This window comes from Podarcis tiliguerta (assembly GCF_965153285.1).
Source record: "Podarcis tiliguerta genome assembly, chromosome: 8".
Lineage (NCBI taxonomy): Eukaryota > Metazoa > Chordata > Lepidosauria > Squamata > Lacertidae > Podarcis > Podarcis tiliguerta.
The window spans coordinates 48,041,736-48,056,636 of record NC_139541.1 but is presented as its reverse complement, the minus strand read 5'-3'; the positions used below and the strand labels follow the sequence as shown (position 1 = coordinate 48,056,636).

General features: G+C 41.0%; 2 protein-coding genes across 7 annotated transcripts in view; one reads left to right on the top strand and one right to left on the bottom strand.

Annotated features, from left to right (window-relative positions):
* SLC12A4 (solute carrier family 12 member 4) overlaps window positions 1-4,993 on the top strand; it is a 66,361-nt gene extending 61,368 nt beyond the window's left edge. For all 3 annotated transcript variants that reach the window (XM_083452614.1, XM_083452613.1, XM_083452615.1), the window contains 2 exons: window positions 1,625-1,758; window positions 3,685-4,993. In XM_083452614.1, the coding sequence (XP_083308740.1) occupies window positions 1,625-1,758; window positions 3,685-3,776 (226 nt within the window). In that variant the 3' untranslated portion in view covers window positions 3,777-4,993. The remainder of the gene's footprint in view (window positions 1-1,624; window positions 1,759-3,684) is intronic.
* A 1,027-nt stretch (window positions 4,994-6,020) lies between these two features.
* The window catches only part of PLCG2 (phospholipase C gamma 2), a 62,702-nt gene continuing 53,821 nt past the window's right edge, over window positions 6,021-14,901 (bottom strand). For 2 of the 4 annotated variants that reach the window (XR_014514280.1, XR_014514281.1), the window contains exons 27-35: window positions 13,598-13,807; window positions 13,212-13,357; window positions 11,834-11,948; window positions 10,398-10,562; window positions 9,156-9,267; window positions 8,982-9,070; window positions 7,364-7,542; window positions 6,773-6,858; window positions 6,021-6,394 (exon numbers count right to left, since the gene is read on the bottom strand). Coding sequence is in view for 2 of the 4 variants with exons in the window: in XM_083452611.1 (XP_083308737.1) it covers window positions 6,816-6,858; window positions 7,364-7,542; window positions 8,982-9,070; window positions 10,398-10,562; window positions 11,834-11,948; window positions 13,212-13,357; window positions 13,598-13,807 (947 nt within the window). In the remaining 2 variants the exon portion in view is untranslated. The remainder of the gene's footprint in view (window positions 6,395-6,772; window positions 6,859-7,363; window positions 7,543-8,981; window positions 9,071-9,155; window positions 9,268-10,397; window positions 10,563-11,833; window positions 11,949-13,211; window positions 13,358-13,597; window positions 13,808-14,901) is intronic. The other 2 variants (XM_083452611.1, XM_083452610.1) reach the window with 1 other exon arrangement.

Sequence of the window (14,901 nt, the reverse complement as noted above, 5' to 3'; positions counted from 1 at the left end):
CATCAAACCATCATTTGTTTTAACTGGTTTAATGTGCCTTGAGAACCAGGTCACTATGGTCATGATTGCGCTTTACAAAAAACCAGGCTATCTTGATTGTTGTTGTTGTTTAGTCGTTTAGTCGTGTCCGACTCTTCGTGATCCCATGGACCAGAGCACACCAGGCACTCCTGTCTTCCACTGCCTCCCGCAGTGGTCATGATTGCGCTTTGCAATAAACCAGGCTATCTTGATTACTGTGATTTGTTGTTCTGCTCTTATGGCCAGACTAAAATGTCTTCTCTTTTTGTGTCCAAGACAATTGGCATTTTTCCTTTTATGCTAACATTAATTTTATTACGGTTTGCTTTCATGCTGTCAGCGAATGGGAAAATCTGTAAGTTTGCTTGTTTTGAATAATCTAAATCTATATCCTCCTCTTAGGTCCAAGCTAGATGTGATGGTGGCAGTTGCATAGGCAGGAGGTGTGGGTTTGGGATAGCATTTTAACAGCAAATGGTGTGTGTACAGCAAAAAGCCTCCCCCAAGTTTCTCTCTCAGAAGAGGACGGGGAGAAAGGTTTTTAAGAGATTCTGATGGGCCATACCAAAGCCCTTAGGTGTGCTTGAAGTAGCTCTTGGATGGGAAGCAAAGACCATCAGTAGCTGCTAGACAATGATTAACTGGTCTGATCCAGGAGAAGTCTTATGTTCTCACTTACAAGAAATTGGAAATTAAAGTAAAATAGAAGCAAAATAAATAAATAAAATTAAATTAAGAAATTAAAGTAGAGTAAAGGCAAAGGTATTTACTAGCTTCATCAGAGTTGAAACTGACCATTGGGCTGGTTGATGGGCATTTGGCCAGAAGCCATTTTATAAGGATGCTGGCAATAGTTGTGAAGGCCCAAAGGAGCAGATTGAACTTCTTGTGGGTCAGAGAAAGATTGCAGATGTTGCATGACTTGGTGTATTGATATTTGGCAATTATTTTATTAGCATCCTGGTTGGATGGTGGAATGCTACAGCAAATGCATCCTGTTTTAGTCAAAACGAGCCCCCTTTCTATCCCATTCCTTTTGGTCCTCAATGTGCCAAAAGAAATGCAACATCCTAAACCTTGTTTTCTTTGGTTCTCCCTCTGTCCCATGTCAGAGTGCTTGTAATTCGGGTTAACTGCCCACTTGAAGATTTCCTGTTCACTCAGTTTTACTTTGTACCTTGATTTGTTCTTGGATTGCTTTTTCTCCAGGAGATTGAGATAGGAAATCATGTAATGGCATTAGCTTTTCACGTAGTTACAGCTCTTCCTATACAGCCCTTACAGGATGTATAAAAAGGGCCAATGCAAAAATGGGGAAATTCCATATTTCATTCAATGAGATATGAAGTGACAGAATCGCATTTTGATAACCTTGTATGTGTGGCGTTTGCTGTTACAACCTACCAAAAACAGAAGCAGAATGGGGACAAGGGGGTACACACACCAGCATTTCAAGATTTTGGCAGTACTTGAGAACCTAGCTTTTTAGTGGGAGGGAACTAAAGTTTTTGTAACATTCCATGTTGGCGATGCTTTTCATTAATACTCTTAAGCTTGCAAATGCTGACTTCTAACACCACTTGTAATTGTGATCTTTCAACAGAAACCAGTCAAATGTCCGGAGGATGCACACTGCTGTAAAGCTGAACGAAGTCATTGTAAACCGATCCCATGATGCACGACTTGTTCTTCTCAACATGCCTGGCCCTCCCAAGAACACTGATGGAGATGAAAACTGTATCCTTTTTCATGACAATTTAATGACCCCATGTAAAACACACAGAAGCAGACAAACTCAAAAGAGGTTTTGCAGTTGGATTCATCTGAGTTTGAGGAAGGATGAATATTATTATTAATAATACTATAATAATAAACCCATTACCCATCCTTCACTCTAAGGTCCAAGAACAAGTTACAACAATTTTAAATACAGCATTAAAACCATCTTTTTCTAAACTAAAAATTTTAAATAATAAGGTGACAGAATCCGTTCCGGAAGTCCATTCGACTTCCAAATTGTTCGGAAACCTAAGCGCAGCTTCTGATTGGCTGCAGGAAGCTCTGGAAGCCCCGTTGGACATTCTGCTTCCAAAAATAGTTCGCAAACCAGAACAGTCACTTCCAGGTTTGTGGCGTTCGGGAGCAAAAATGTTCAAGAATTAAGCTGTTCGAAAACTGAGGTATCACTGTATACAGTGGTACCTCGGGTTACATACGCTTCAGGTTACAGACTCTGCTAACCCAGAAATAGTATCTCGGGTTAAGAACTTTGTTTCAAGATGAAAACAGAAATCGTGCTCCGGCGGCGCGGCGGCAGCAGGAGGCCCCATTAGCTAAAGTGGTGCTTCAGGTTAAGAACAGTTTCAGGTTAAGAACGGACCTCCGGAATGAATTAAATACTTAACCCGAGGTACCACTGTACATCTCTGGTGTCAATGGCTGGGATAAAGAGGTACTTCTTAAGCATTTGCCGAAAACTGTATAATGAAGTTGCCAGATGCAGCTCTATGAGGAGTTCTACAATTTAGGAGCTGCTGCTGAGAATGCTGCCTCCTGGGCGGCCACCCCAAGCTTCTAAGGGCAGAGAAAGAGGGCCCATCCATTGATCTTAGCACCCAGGAAGGTCTGTAGGGAAGTAGGGGGTCTTTCAGATATTTGGGCCCTCAGTTGATTTGGACTTTAAACACAAAAATGAGCACTTTGAATTGAGTCCAGAAAAAACTGGCAACCAGTGCAGCTGATTTAGAACACTGGTTATATGTGATCTAAATGGAACCACAGCCAGTAATTTGGCCACTGCATTTGGGGCCAAATTTTCAAGTCATCTCCAAGGGCAGCCCCATGTAGAGGACATTGCAATAATCCAATCAATGTTATGTACAGTAGACAAATCATTTCTGTTCAAAAGGAGTCGTAGCTGGTGAACCAGCCAGAGCTGAAAAAAGGCACTTGTAGCCAGAGGCTGTCTGAGCATCCAGGAGAGAGACTGCTTGGCCAAGAATAAGATTACAGGCTGCTATTTGTTTATGGCCTGGGCCCCAGGTAAGCTTATCTTCCTTTTGACACTTCATTCAACTGGTGCTGATCCCAAGCGCCTTTGGAGCTTGTTAGTTTGCAATGCAGGAATAAAACAAAGACACAGCTGAGTTGGAATAGATGAACCTTGAGGTCCCTTCCAACTCTACAATTATTATTTTTTTGCTGTGCGTGGTGCTCATCTGTTAGTTTTAGGTTCTATGTTGCTGTGCGCATCATGATATAAAAACAATCCGTATCACTTTGTGTATTCTTAAATTGAAAGTGGGAAAGTAAAGGCCATAATGATACTAAAATACAGTTCTGTTTCTACCCAAAGGGAGGGGCATACAGGGACCTGAGTTTCCAGGTAGAGATTTTTCTCTAACATTTGCAAATTATAGTAGTAATGCATCATTCAGCTAGAATTAAACTCTTTGAAGTCCCATTGGCCTTAGTGAAAGAGTTAATTCAACCCTCTGTGAGGGTTCATCTCTATTTGAATTGTGCCCCTTGAGTTACATTTGTTCCAAAGAGATTTTAGATTGTTTTAAGTGTGCATGAAGGCTATTTACTTGGTATAGAACTCTATAAAGGCTTTTCGTGTCAATCTATAGAGGTTTCTTGCCTTGACTTCAGCTGACCCAGATATGGAATTTCTTGAGGTCTTGACCGAAGGCTTGGAGCGAGTGTTACTTGTCAGAGGTGGTGGCCGAGAAGTCATCACCATCTACTCTTGATTCAAACAGAACAGCACCTGACACCATTTACCCTTTATGATAAAAGGACATTCCGGTTCTTGATGGAAAATGGGGCTTTTCTTTTTCTCTGGCTCTATCTGAACTATTCTCTTCCCCAAAAAGCATACACAAATCACTGTATGTCTATAATGCATGTTCCACTGCATTATTCCAGTTCCAACATACATATCTGTTGGGGTGTGATTGTATTGTACCATTCTGCTTAGGGACACATTTAATCATGACTCTGATGTAGCTCTGCTTCTGCTTTCATATTCTGGCAGACGTTTGTACAGTTCTGATACTGAACCTTCTTTTTTTAAGGAAATAAAAGTGCAGAATTTTTAGTAACTGAATGTAATATATTAGAACTGAGCTCTGTTATCAGGTAGGAATATTTTAAACAAATACTTTACCGTAGGGTATAGAGGGGGGCACTTTGCAGGGCAGCTAGTTTCTGCTGCTGCTGATCCTCTGTAACTTGTAAGTAACAGGGGGGGAAGTATCCTAACCAGCACTGTCTAAATCATTGGTGGCTAAGCTGTGGCCTTCCAAATGTTTTTGGACTACCTTCAGCCCTAGCCAGCTTGGCCCAAGACGATGGAAGTTGTCTAACAATAAATTAGCCATCCTTTTTTTAAATATACACAATTTTTGTAAACTCAGCTCCAAATTTGTGTTGAATAAAAAAAATACATTTTGAGAAACATTTTAAATTATGAAAATTATGTATGTAGATTGCTTCAATATGCAAGAGACTTATAGGTCTCTTGATTGAAAATGACCCTGTCTTTCCCCCTTATTTATTTTTTCTATTTATTTGTTAGAAACATGGCAGTAAGAAAGCAACCAGTGTAGACTAATGATTGTCGTCTGCTGCATGCAGGCCATTTTTAGCTGGAGCAGTCTGTTATAAATGCATAGCTAGATGTTTTAATAGTTTATTTAAATAAATTAGATCAAAATTCGTGTGTAGTTCTGCTGTTTCAAATAGTTGCAGGCTACTATGCTGTAAATGGGTAGATTGTACTTGTCCAAGAATGTCAGTGCACCCTTTGGGTGGCATACTGGTCACAGATTGAGGGTTGATGGGAGGGGGGAGAGGAAAGCTTTTTATAACCAGGAAGTCTAAAGGGTTTTTTTATCGCACCCATTAAGTTGTATTTACTGTACAGGAGGTCTGTATTTTTTTCAAATAAAATATTGCATTCACTTTAGCCAATGTCATCTATCCTGGGACGAGTACCATTCTTTTGTATGCACTTTGACTCGCCAGCCTTCCAAAACATCGCTACAGAACACACTTGTACACAATTGTCTGTATTGTTGATGCCCAAATGCAGATGCGGAGTGCCACTAGGGGGCAGGGAACCACTTTTACTGGAGAACCAAAACCAAGTGATCACTTTGACATGTGAGTGGCCTTACCCATCTGTCAATCGGCAGGCATTAGGCACCTCTCAAGCCGTGGTTTGAATAGAGTGCCTTTTTCTATCGCCCTGCAGGGAGACAAAGGACACTCATCCAGCACTTTAACCACAATACTTAGTACTTTTCTGGTAAAGTATTTTATTTTCTCAGTGGTTCATTTTTATCCACTATTGCTTCTTTAATGCTGTGCCCCCCCCCAAGTGTTGTTCTGACATTAACTAAATCATTAGGACTACGGTGGAAGGTGACAATCCTTTATTGGAGGTTTTTAAGCAGAGATAGATGGCTGTCTGTTGGGATTCTTTACCTGTGCTCCTGGACTGCAGAGGGTAGATGACCCTTGGATTCTCTGGCAACTCTACAGTTCTATGATTCTAGCCACAGTTGCAAAGGAAGAATTAGTGCACTTTTTAACTTTCAGTAACAGGCTGCAAATAAGGCATGCCTATGAGGTGAGTAGTTTGTAACTAATGAGCATAAATTCCATTAGGTAAAGCAAATGTTAATCAAAGCATCTATGGGTTACAAACCCCCCCACCACCACCACCACTGCCCATCTACTCTTCCTGCACTTCAAGCCTAAGGAAAGGTAAGCATCAAGTCCATTGGTTATGCATTACATTGCAGAATAACTTGAATACTGAGCTATGGACTGAAGGATCTCCCTGCAGATTTAAGTTATACAGGATACTTTCTTTCCCACTCATCTTTGCTTGAGCCTACCAGAAACGTGTCTCACACATAACATATTTTTATAATGTATAGGCATTTGCCAATGCAAAAGGAGCTGCTTTTGTAATAACTAAAACAAAGTTTTAACTGTTAGGCACCTTTTAATCTCTCAAAATAGTACAAACCCATGTAAATTTTAGTGCCAATCAGCCTTTATACACACACACACATACCACTGCTGTATACATACATTTAAAAATAAAATTTCTACCCAAAACAAATCCGATAAGATTTTACAAGTTAATATTTCAAAAAACACACAAAGTCCCCCCCCCCCTTGAAATCTGGCATTCATCAAGCCATTGTGTAGAAATAACTCTGCACAGTCCATAATATCTGGTACTTTTTTCTCCCTTGCAATTTCACCTGTGCCTTCAAAGGCAATTTACTGCAGCTGATGACAACTGAGGGCAGTGGCAGACTTCTGCCAGGCAACTTTGGGAGAGTAGTTCCACCTACCAAAAGAAGCAAGAGAGAGGCCTTAGCAAAAAGGATAAAGGTGTGTTGCGGTGGGATTTGGAAAGGCTTAAGCACACACAGCTCTTGGAATTATGGCCATCATAAAAACAAAGGTCATACAAGTGGCACAAAATCATTGTGGTACACGTGAGCTTGGAGTTCTCAACTGATAAGCTTGCTTTACAAACATCACACATTGTTACTGGCTAAAGTTTACTATACAAGCTACTCCACCCTTCAGCGTTGTTGCTTTGTACAGATTGTTCTAGTATATACAATGTAATTTTTTCCTCGTTCCCTGCCAAAAACATATTTTTCTGACTGTTGAGCCTCCATTCTAAGCTGCGCTTCCAGAATAAATCAATGCCTCTTACCGGGTGACTTTATAAATAACGCACCAAAGGAAACCCAGTTCCTCTAGGAGTAGAATTTGCTGTTGCTGACTCTCTTCTCCCTCAGTCTGAAAGAGGACAAAGGAAAAAAGTCAGCCTTGTGGCAGGACATGCATCTATCCAAGTCCCCCGCATTGCATTTCTATAGCAGTTGATATCTGAGGAAATACATAATTTTAAGGAAAGAAAATACTAAGAGTCATCATTGTAAACTGCTTTTTTAACATTCAACTGGTGTATAAATATTATTAAACAGGAGGCTGTAAATTAAATCTTCACATTTATTGAACATTTGATAGTCTTAATTCCCTATGTGCCACCTCCATGCATGCTAGAACCGTGGAGCTGCCTTGTTCTCTAGCTTTGTAAAACTGCTTCCTTCCAGCTGGAAGACAGCCCTGTTTGTTGAGTTTGCTAATTCAAGAAACCAGGCCTATTTTGGCTGAGAAAATAGTTCCTAGCAAATCAAGGTGAAACAAAGGTAATTTATTGGACTCTTCTTTGTACTTTATTTATGCTATATTATCCAGAATCTTTGGGGATTTATTGGGAGCAGTGTCACCATCAAAGTACCTCCTGTTGCATGTCTCTTGATACACTTGCAGCTGACCCTCGTTCTTATTGAACTCTTGCAATAAATCATCTCGGCTGGGATTCTTTAAGTTCCGTCGGGTGTCATATAACTGATTGTTCAGCTCTGCTTGGCGTTGTCGTAGTTGCCGAAATGATGAATAGAGATCTTCTTCACCTTCCTTCAAAGGAAAAAGAAAGCCCTTCTTGCAATGCACACACCATGATCAAATCAAAGTTAAGCACTTATTTACTGTCCCACTGGTTTTAATAAGGAATTGTTCAATGTTCTCCCATTAAAGGAACTGGACTGGGTCTATATCAGGGGCCATGTTACACCTGACTGCAGAATAGTAGAATGGAAAACTCACAACAAAGTTACTAATACAAATGGGTTGGCGTCAAAGGGGTGTAAGCCAAAGGCACTTGCAAGGTACGACTGTATTTCTGGCCCACCTGCCAGAATTCCAATGACTTACATCAAATAAGGGGATTGCCACCTTGAGGAGTGCTGAGGCCCAGGCCCGCCTGGGCATATGAACAGAAGCAACTCCTTCACGAATCCTTTTAATGGGATACCCTATTTCTGGAGGGAAAGGCTGAAGATACAACAGACTAAGGTTGCCCAATGCCTAAACCGCCAGTTGTGATGATTGCTATGAGGTAGGCAAAACCCCAGGCCATAGCCAATTCACCTGATAGGCAAATTCCTACCCGGCTCCAAATATGGCGATCACAGTTGCCATAGCAAGGCCAAATCAGGATGTCAAATGCAACAAAGGAGGTTGGGTTGCAACAAAATGGGTTGACAAAGGAGATCTGGGTGCTGGGGCTAGAATGGGCAACTTCAAATCCCCCAGGAGTAGACTTGAGGGAAGCCTGATTGCTCTGTCAGGCCCGTCCCCAGAGTATGTGTCCTGCCCCCCAAGCCAGTCTCCCATTGATCAATCCAGCAGGCTGGCACAGAGCTGGATTTCAAGTTGGAAGCTCACATTCAGCCTGGGGACAACTCCCCAACACCCAGTTCTCCAGCGTTGGCAGGGGAGGCGCAGGGCGTCCTGCAATTCTGCCGCATTGCAGACTTGCAATTTCCACCTATTCTCCCTTCCAGCAGCAATCACTGCTTAACATCTCATTCAATGACCTGCCAACACTCAAAAGTGGCTTTCAAGGGCTATGTTGCAGAAAAGACTACAGCAAAAACCCATACTGGAAACAGAACTCTGCTGGAGGTTATTAGGTACTAACCCAAGAATGGTATTTATATAGCACTTTCACATACAGCTTGGTAAACCTTGCAACACACGGTTTGTATACGTGTGCTGATGTTCAAGCAACACTGCAATTTTTTATATGTACTTTTAGGTGTGTGTGTGGGGGGGTGTCATTAGGATTGCAGCATGTTGGGTGGCGCATCCTTCCTTCCCCAGTTTTAATCCTGATAAACATACATCCCATGCAGTAGTTAGTTTAAGAGAAATAGCTCCCGCCGACACGAATGGGGTTCATATCCCACCACCAATTTTGCAAATAGAGCTGCAAAGTTGGTGAGGGGACATTTGGGTGCATGGCAGGTCTCCATCCTAGTGGATGGTGGAAGTCAAACAGCTTCTGCACTTACCAGGATCTGCTGCATCTCACAATAAACCAAGAGGGAAGCCAGCTCTATATCCTCACTGTATCCATTTTTGAGAGGGACAGACCGAAAGCCTAAAGGGGTAGGATTAGAAAGGTTAACTTATAACTTCAAGGCTGCCTCAAACTCGTACACATGATGGAACAGCCTATAGCTCACCTGTTCTATTCTTGAAAGTAGAACAGAGTTTGGAGATTTACTAGGAAGCAGCAGGCAGAGCAGGAAAGACAGGGCATCATGGAGAATCGCAAGACAGTCACATGAACCAGAGCTGGAAAAAACCACAAGCTGCCACAAGGGATCTCAATTTCTGCAACAGTTCAAAAAGCAAAGTAGAATCTAAGCTAGCCAGACAATCTTTAGCAGGGATTTATTTCAGGATTCATTCCAGATTCAGAGTGTGATGAAGACTGAAAGAATGAACTCCATCATAGCTGAAGTTTATTACTGACATAGGAATAAGCCCACTGTAGCAGGACTGATAATGCTGAGGAGGAGCTTCCCCAAGAAGAAGAAATTTCAGCCATTAAATTCACATTTCTTGCCTCCCCATCTCAAAACGGCTTAAATACTACATACAGAGCTTATTTCTTTTGCACTGAAAAAACTTGCAGATTTTCTATGGCCACTGATTTATTGCTGATTCACCATGTTCTACAAAAGAGCATTCAAAATCTCTCATAGAGAGAAAAATAGCATAGAGAAAAAACTCAAGAATTCTTAATACCTGCTCTACCGTACTTTGAATAGCTGTTTGCATGTTTTATTTTGTAAAGAGCCTTGTCCATAAATGATTTAAAATAAAATAAATATAAATTCAGAAAAAGGCAATATAAAAATATTGTTCCAGGGGTTAGGCATTATTAAGCAGTTATTTCTGTATATCTAGAGCAGCAGACTACCATGAATAAGCAAAGAATTACAGAAAGCCTAAGGAAATGAAAGATGTAGTTGCAGAATTTATCATTTAAGCACTGGATAATTAACTCCAGGTGGGGGTTTATGCATGATGAAACGCTGAGCAGTTGGCATGTCAGGAAAATCTTGACAAGGGTGAGACAAAAGCTTGCAAGCCAGAACAGCTAAGATTTTACTTGGTTCCAGGGCCTGGATGATCAGCATGGTTATGGCAAAAAAAACAACCCTTAGCTTACCACATACAGTAAGATCTAATAAAGTGTTTATATATGTATGGTATGCACAGAGTTGAGACTCAAAGACCCCCCCCCCCCCCAGCTTAATTCAGCAGTCACTTATGGTCGATCAGTATCAGTTGAGGGAGACTTTCCTAGCTCCCCTTTTGGTGTTCAGCAAACATGTCGCCTAGGATCTGTAAGCCAAAGAAATGTGCAAATTATCAAAACCTTTGTTCAACCTGTCAGTGTTATACTTGATATTTACCTGATTTGATTCCTTTGATGGGAAAAGTGCCATGTGCTAAGAAGTTGGGATCACTGAACATGTCTTCCTCATAGACAACGAAGCGCAGAAATGCTAGGTTGGGGTCATAGATTTCAAACTTCACTTGCTCTTGAGATGCCCAGACTGGGTTAAGGCCATTGTCATCTGTAATAAAACAAACATTTCATGATATAAAGCAAGCAAATGTGACATTCCGCTCCTCTATGGTTTGAGGCAAGTGTAGAACATTTGGAGAAGTTAGTTGTTGTTTTTATTCTGAAGTGGGTCAGCCCATTCAAGCTTGAACACCTCAGAAAAAGAAGAAAGCTAAACTCTTTGGAGGCTAATGTGGACTCAAATCACAGGAGCTGCAAGATGTTGTGGCTGAGCTAACTCAGGGGTCTCTGGTTGCAGACACTGAGTGGCAACTGCTTTTACTAATAAAGGCCAAGAAAAAGCAATTATGAAATAATCAGGTAGCAGTATGATTTTCAGTGATGCTGATGTCAGAATATTCTCCATCCTCTTTCTCTGGGCTATCTTCAGGAAAAATCAGAAGCCTAGAGCAAGACAAAGGCTTCTTTTGATTTATTTGTTTTATTTATTTATTATTTATTGCATCATTTTAAAACTCCACTAGTTACATACAAAGGACCCAATGAAGTTAATAGATATGACTAAGCTGGGTTCAATAATTTCAATGGGCAATTCCAAAAGTAACTTGTGCACCATCCTGCCAAAGTTCCATTAATGTCGAGAAGAGCGTCAGGTACACTGTCAATTCCCTCCAACAGAAGTGCTTAACTTTGGGATAGACCATGTCCCAGATTTTCAAGGAAATGCTGAAGGCGTACGGAAGACATTCCAAGGAGTCACTTTTTCTATCCTTTGTATGTAACTAGTGGAGTTTTAAAATGATGCAATTCCTATTATTAAACACTTGTAAAGCAGCTGCTTCTTAAGTGCTATAAAACATAAAACAGTCCCTGCTCACAACCTAGTAGAGATGCTATAAAAGGAAAGGGGAAGGGGAGAGGAGAGGAAACATTCAAGCAGCTGTACCTTCACTGGAGCCAAGTTGGGCTTCCCCTTGCCATGATGTTCCTCCTGGGTGGCTGGAGTTGGCCACCCCTTCAACTATGCCATACCAGGTTGCAATGCTATGTAACATAATCAATTGCTCCACTTGTTTTAATTTGTTTATGATACTGTCTATTTATTACTTATTTATGATACTGTTATTCCAGCCAAGGAACTCTATGATAGTTATTTGGCTGAGACACATAGTGATTGCCCCAAGGTTACACAGTAAGTTCTGAAGATGAATGGAGATTTGAACATGACTCTTCATGCCCTAATTCCAACACACGGCGCAACTTCTTTCTTTTATATTGCCACAGAACCCGTATTTCCATAGAGAGTTAAGAAGTACTTACTCACAACAGTGGTCTTGAATTTACTGTTATCATATTCAGCCCCACAAATTTCTACCTCCACAAATGGGCAGGCAATACTTCTGCCAGGCTTGGGAAGATGGCGAGCTCCGATTACCTGTTTCAGACAGTTTAACTTAGTTGCTGATTTTTTAATACATCCCACCTCTCCTCCAGAGATCTCAACATGGCCTGCACACTTCTTCCCCTCCACATTTTATCCTCACATCAACCCTTTGAAGCAGATTAGGCTGCGACACAATGCCAGACCCAGTGAGCTACATGCTGAATGGGAATTTGAACCCATGTCCTAGTCCAAAACCAAACAACTAAATTATGTAGGTATCTCCCCCACCCCACCCCAAAAAACCACATTAAGTCACAACTGATTTCAACAAGTGATCCAGGCCCACCCACTGAAACCAATGTGACTTAAGAGCTCAGTTTTTGCTATGAACATCTTATTACTTTGATAGTGGATCCTGCCAAACAGACCTTCAAAATTATGCCACCAATATACTTCATGTTAGGACTTAATCGTCAGAACAATGAGAATGACCTATATTATATTATGTAGTGACAGAATTCGTTTAGCTTGTCTTTCTTCTAAGACATTTTCTTCTAAACTCTGTTTTAGCAAATTCATGGCAGAAATCTCTTATCTAAATAGAAAGGTATCTAGGTAATCTGACTCAACCTTCTCAAGCCCAGGAAGACCAAAAACATATTGCCAAATACATATGCAACAGCAGGACAAGACTGTTTCTGTCTTCAGGAGAGCAAGGGCAATGAACTCACAAGCAAACACTGTTTGAGACTGGGAAGGAACATGTGCCCTATGGGTGGGGTGCGCCACCAAACAGGCTACTGGTAGATACAACACAAAGACCCTGTCCCCTTCCATGGAAGAGCTCCTTTCCACAAGGCATCTCTCCTGGAAGTTACAGACTGCTGAGTCTGCAGAAGTGCTACTGAAAACAAAGTAAACATACTTTTACAGATGAGGAACATCTGGACTTCAATCAGTTAATCTGAAAGACTGCCTCCTTCCCTACAAACCCTCTCAGGTGCCTTCTTGGCTTTCCTTCACCTTAATAGACAAGGGGAGTGGTGGCCTGGGAGAGGGCAAGCTCTATGGCAGCCCCTAGGCTATGGAACTCCCTCATGGAAACCTTCATTAAACAGCTTCCAGTCAGTGCTGAAGACCCACCTCTTTACCATGGCTATGGACACTTGAGATGTATATTTTTGGGATCCACATTATTTTTGGTACTGTAGGTTGTTTTAAATACGGTTTTCGTGTTGTAGTCCACCCTGTGACCTTAGGGTGAATTGCTTAATTAATGATCAATTTACTTAAAAAACAATCATCATCATTTACCCTCACTGTCAAAATCATCTGTAATTTCTTCTTGGATTCATTTGGCACCGGGTCATACGCCTCACTCCTCATACTTTCTGGCTGCAGTACATAGCCAGTCCGTCCATTAAGGGAAAACAAGGCATGATTCATTTGCATGTATTTATCTAGAGAAAGAATTAAAAGATGTGTTAGCCAGACTTCCGACGTTAATAAATCTAAAGGGATTAGAAAAGCATCAAATAATAAAAGACAAGTGGTATCACACTTTCCCCAAATGCATGAATTCAGCAATTCAGGATGTATGAATAAAGCAATTAAGCAGGATACCATGGAAAGAGGTGCTTACTTATAAAGTGGTGGGAGGGTTGAGAAATGGGTAAAATCTTCCATTGTGAGATTTTTACCTGGTGTCTGGAAATTAAGAGCCACCATCTGTGATCCACAAAACCAGAAACGAAAAGGATCGTAATTTGAGGAATCTACTCTCTGCCCTTTTGGGTATATTCGTGTCAGTCCCTTCTGATTATATTTTAGTAGATCAGCAGGCTTCTGCTTGACAATGCCTTCGGCCTTGGTCTCCACAAAGGAACGGATTTCTTTGTAATCAGGATTTTCTACAAAAGAGAGGTGAGAAGAAGCCACTCATTAATATATGCCTTCACTGAGGCTTTGTAATATTGATGGCAAGTTTCATTGTCCCTTGACTAAATATGCTTCTCCAAGTGATAGCCAATTTTTTGGCACTGGTGCTACATCAAGTCCAAACAATGGTTCCAGGACACACTATAATCTGCATTCAGCCCTTTACACCTTGTGCAGCTTTGACTCTGGTCTAAGTAAGCCAGAGAACAGGATGCAGTAAAGTGGCAGGAAAGCAGGCAAATTTGCTTAAGCCCACACTGAAACTTAATTTTAATCATGTATTTTTAAAATGCAGGCTTCATTTATAGCTTGATAAATTTCATGTCTCCTTGTTTTTAACATTCAGTTTTATACATAAATCTAATGAATGTTTTCTAACACATTTAGAGGGGTTTTTTTGTCAATTAAGCAGTGTATAAACTTCTGAGATATATGTACAAACTTAAAAAATAAAGAAATTAGCTACACTTATGATTTTATAATTTTATGAAGTTTTAATTATGTGGCATTTTATGTTGGCAGTCTATATGTAAGCCATTTCCCTGAGTTTCGCCACTCTTGCAATGCACTGCAGGGCAACCAAGTAATGGAAGGTAACGAATGGTTACATTGAAGAGGGCTAGCTTAATTTTCAGTGGCTCCCACTGAGTTCTATGAAATAAGAGAAGCAGGTTACTACAATTTGAAAGGACTGCCAACAGGTCATACAACCTGCTCAGAAAGTGGGATCACTGGGTGCAAAGGGCAGCCTCAGAACCCACTCTAATGATGTCTTCAAGCATACCCATTTATGGTATCCTACACAAGCATGGAGGGCTATCAATGCAAGCCACTCTCCATGACACTGGGTGGCCCAGCCTAACCCCTCTGATAGTTGCCACTAATCTCAAGAAGGTCATCCAGAGAATTACATTGCCTCAAAGTCTGAACCTGCTCTTAAGAGGCCTCTGGAGATAAAGCTTCATTAACAACATTAGGCACCCAGCTTTCATGCTCAGCCACTATTGCAGTTAGAAATGTCTAAATCTTCGGTTGCAATTTTTAACCATTATTTTTAATCCTGCCC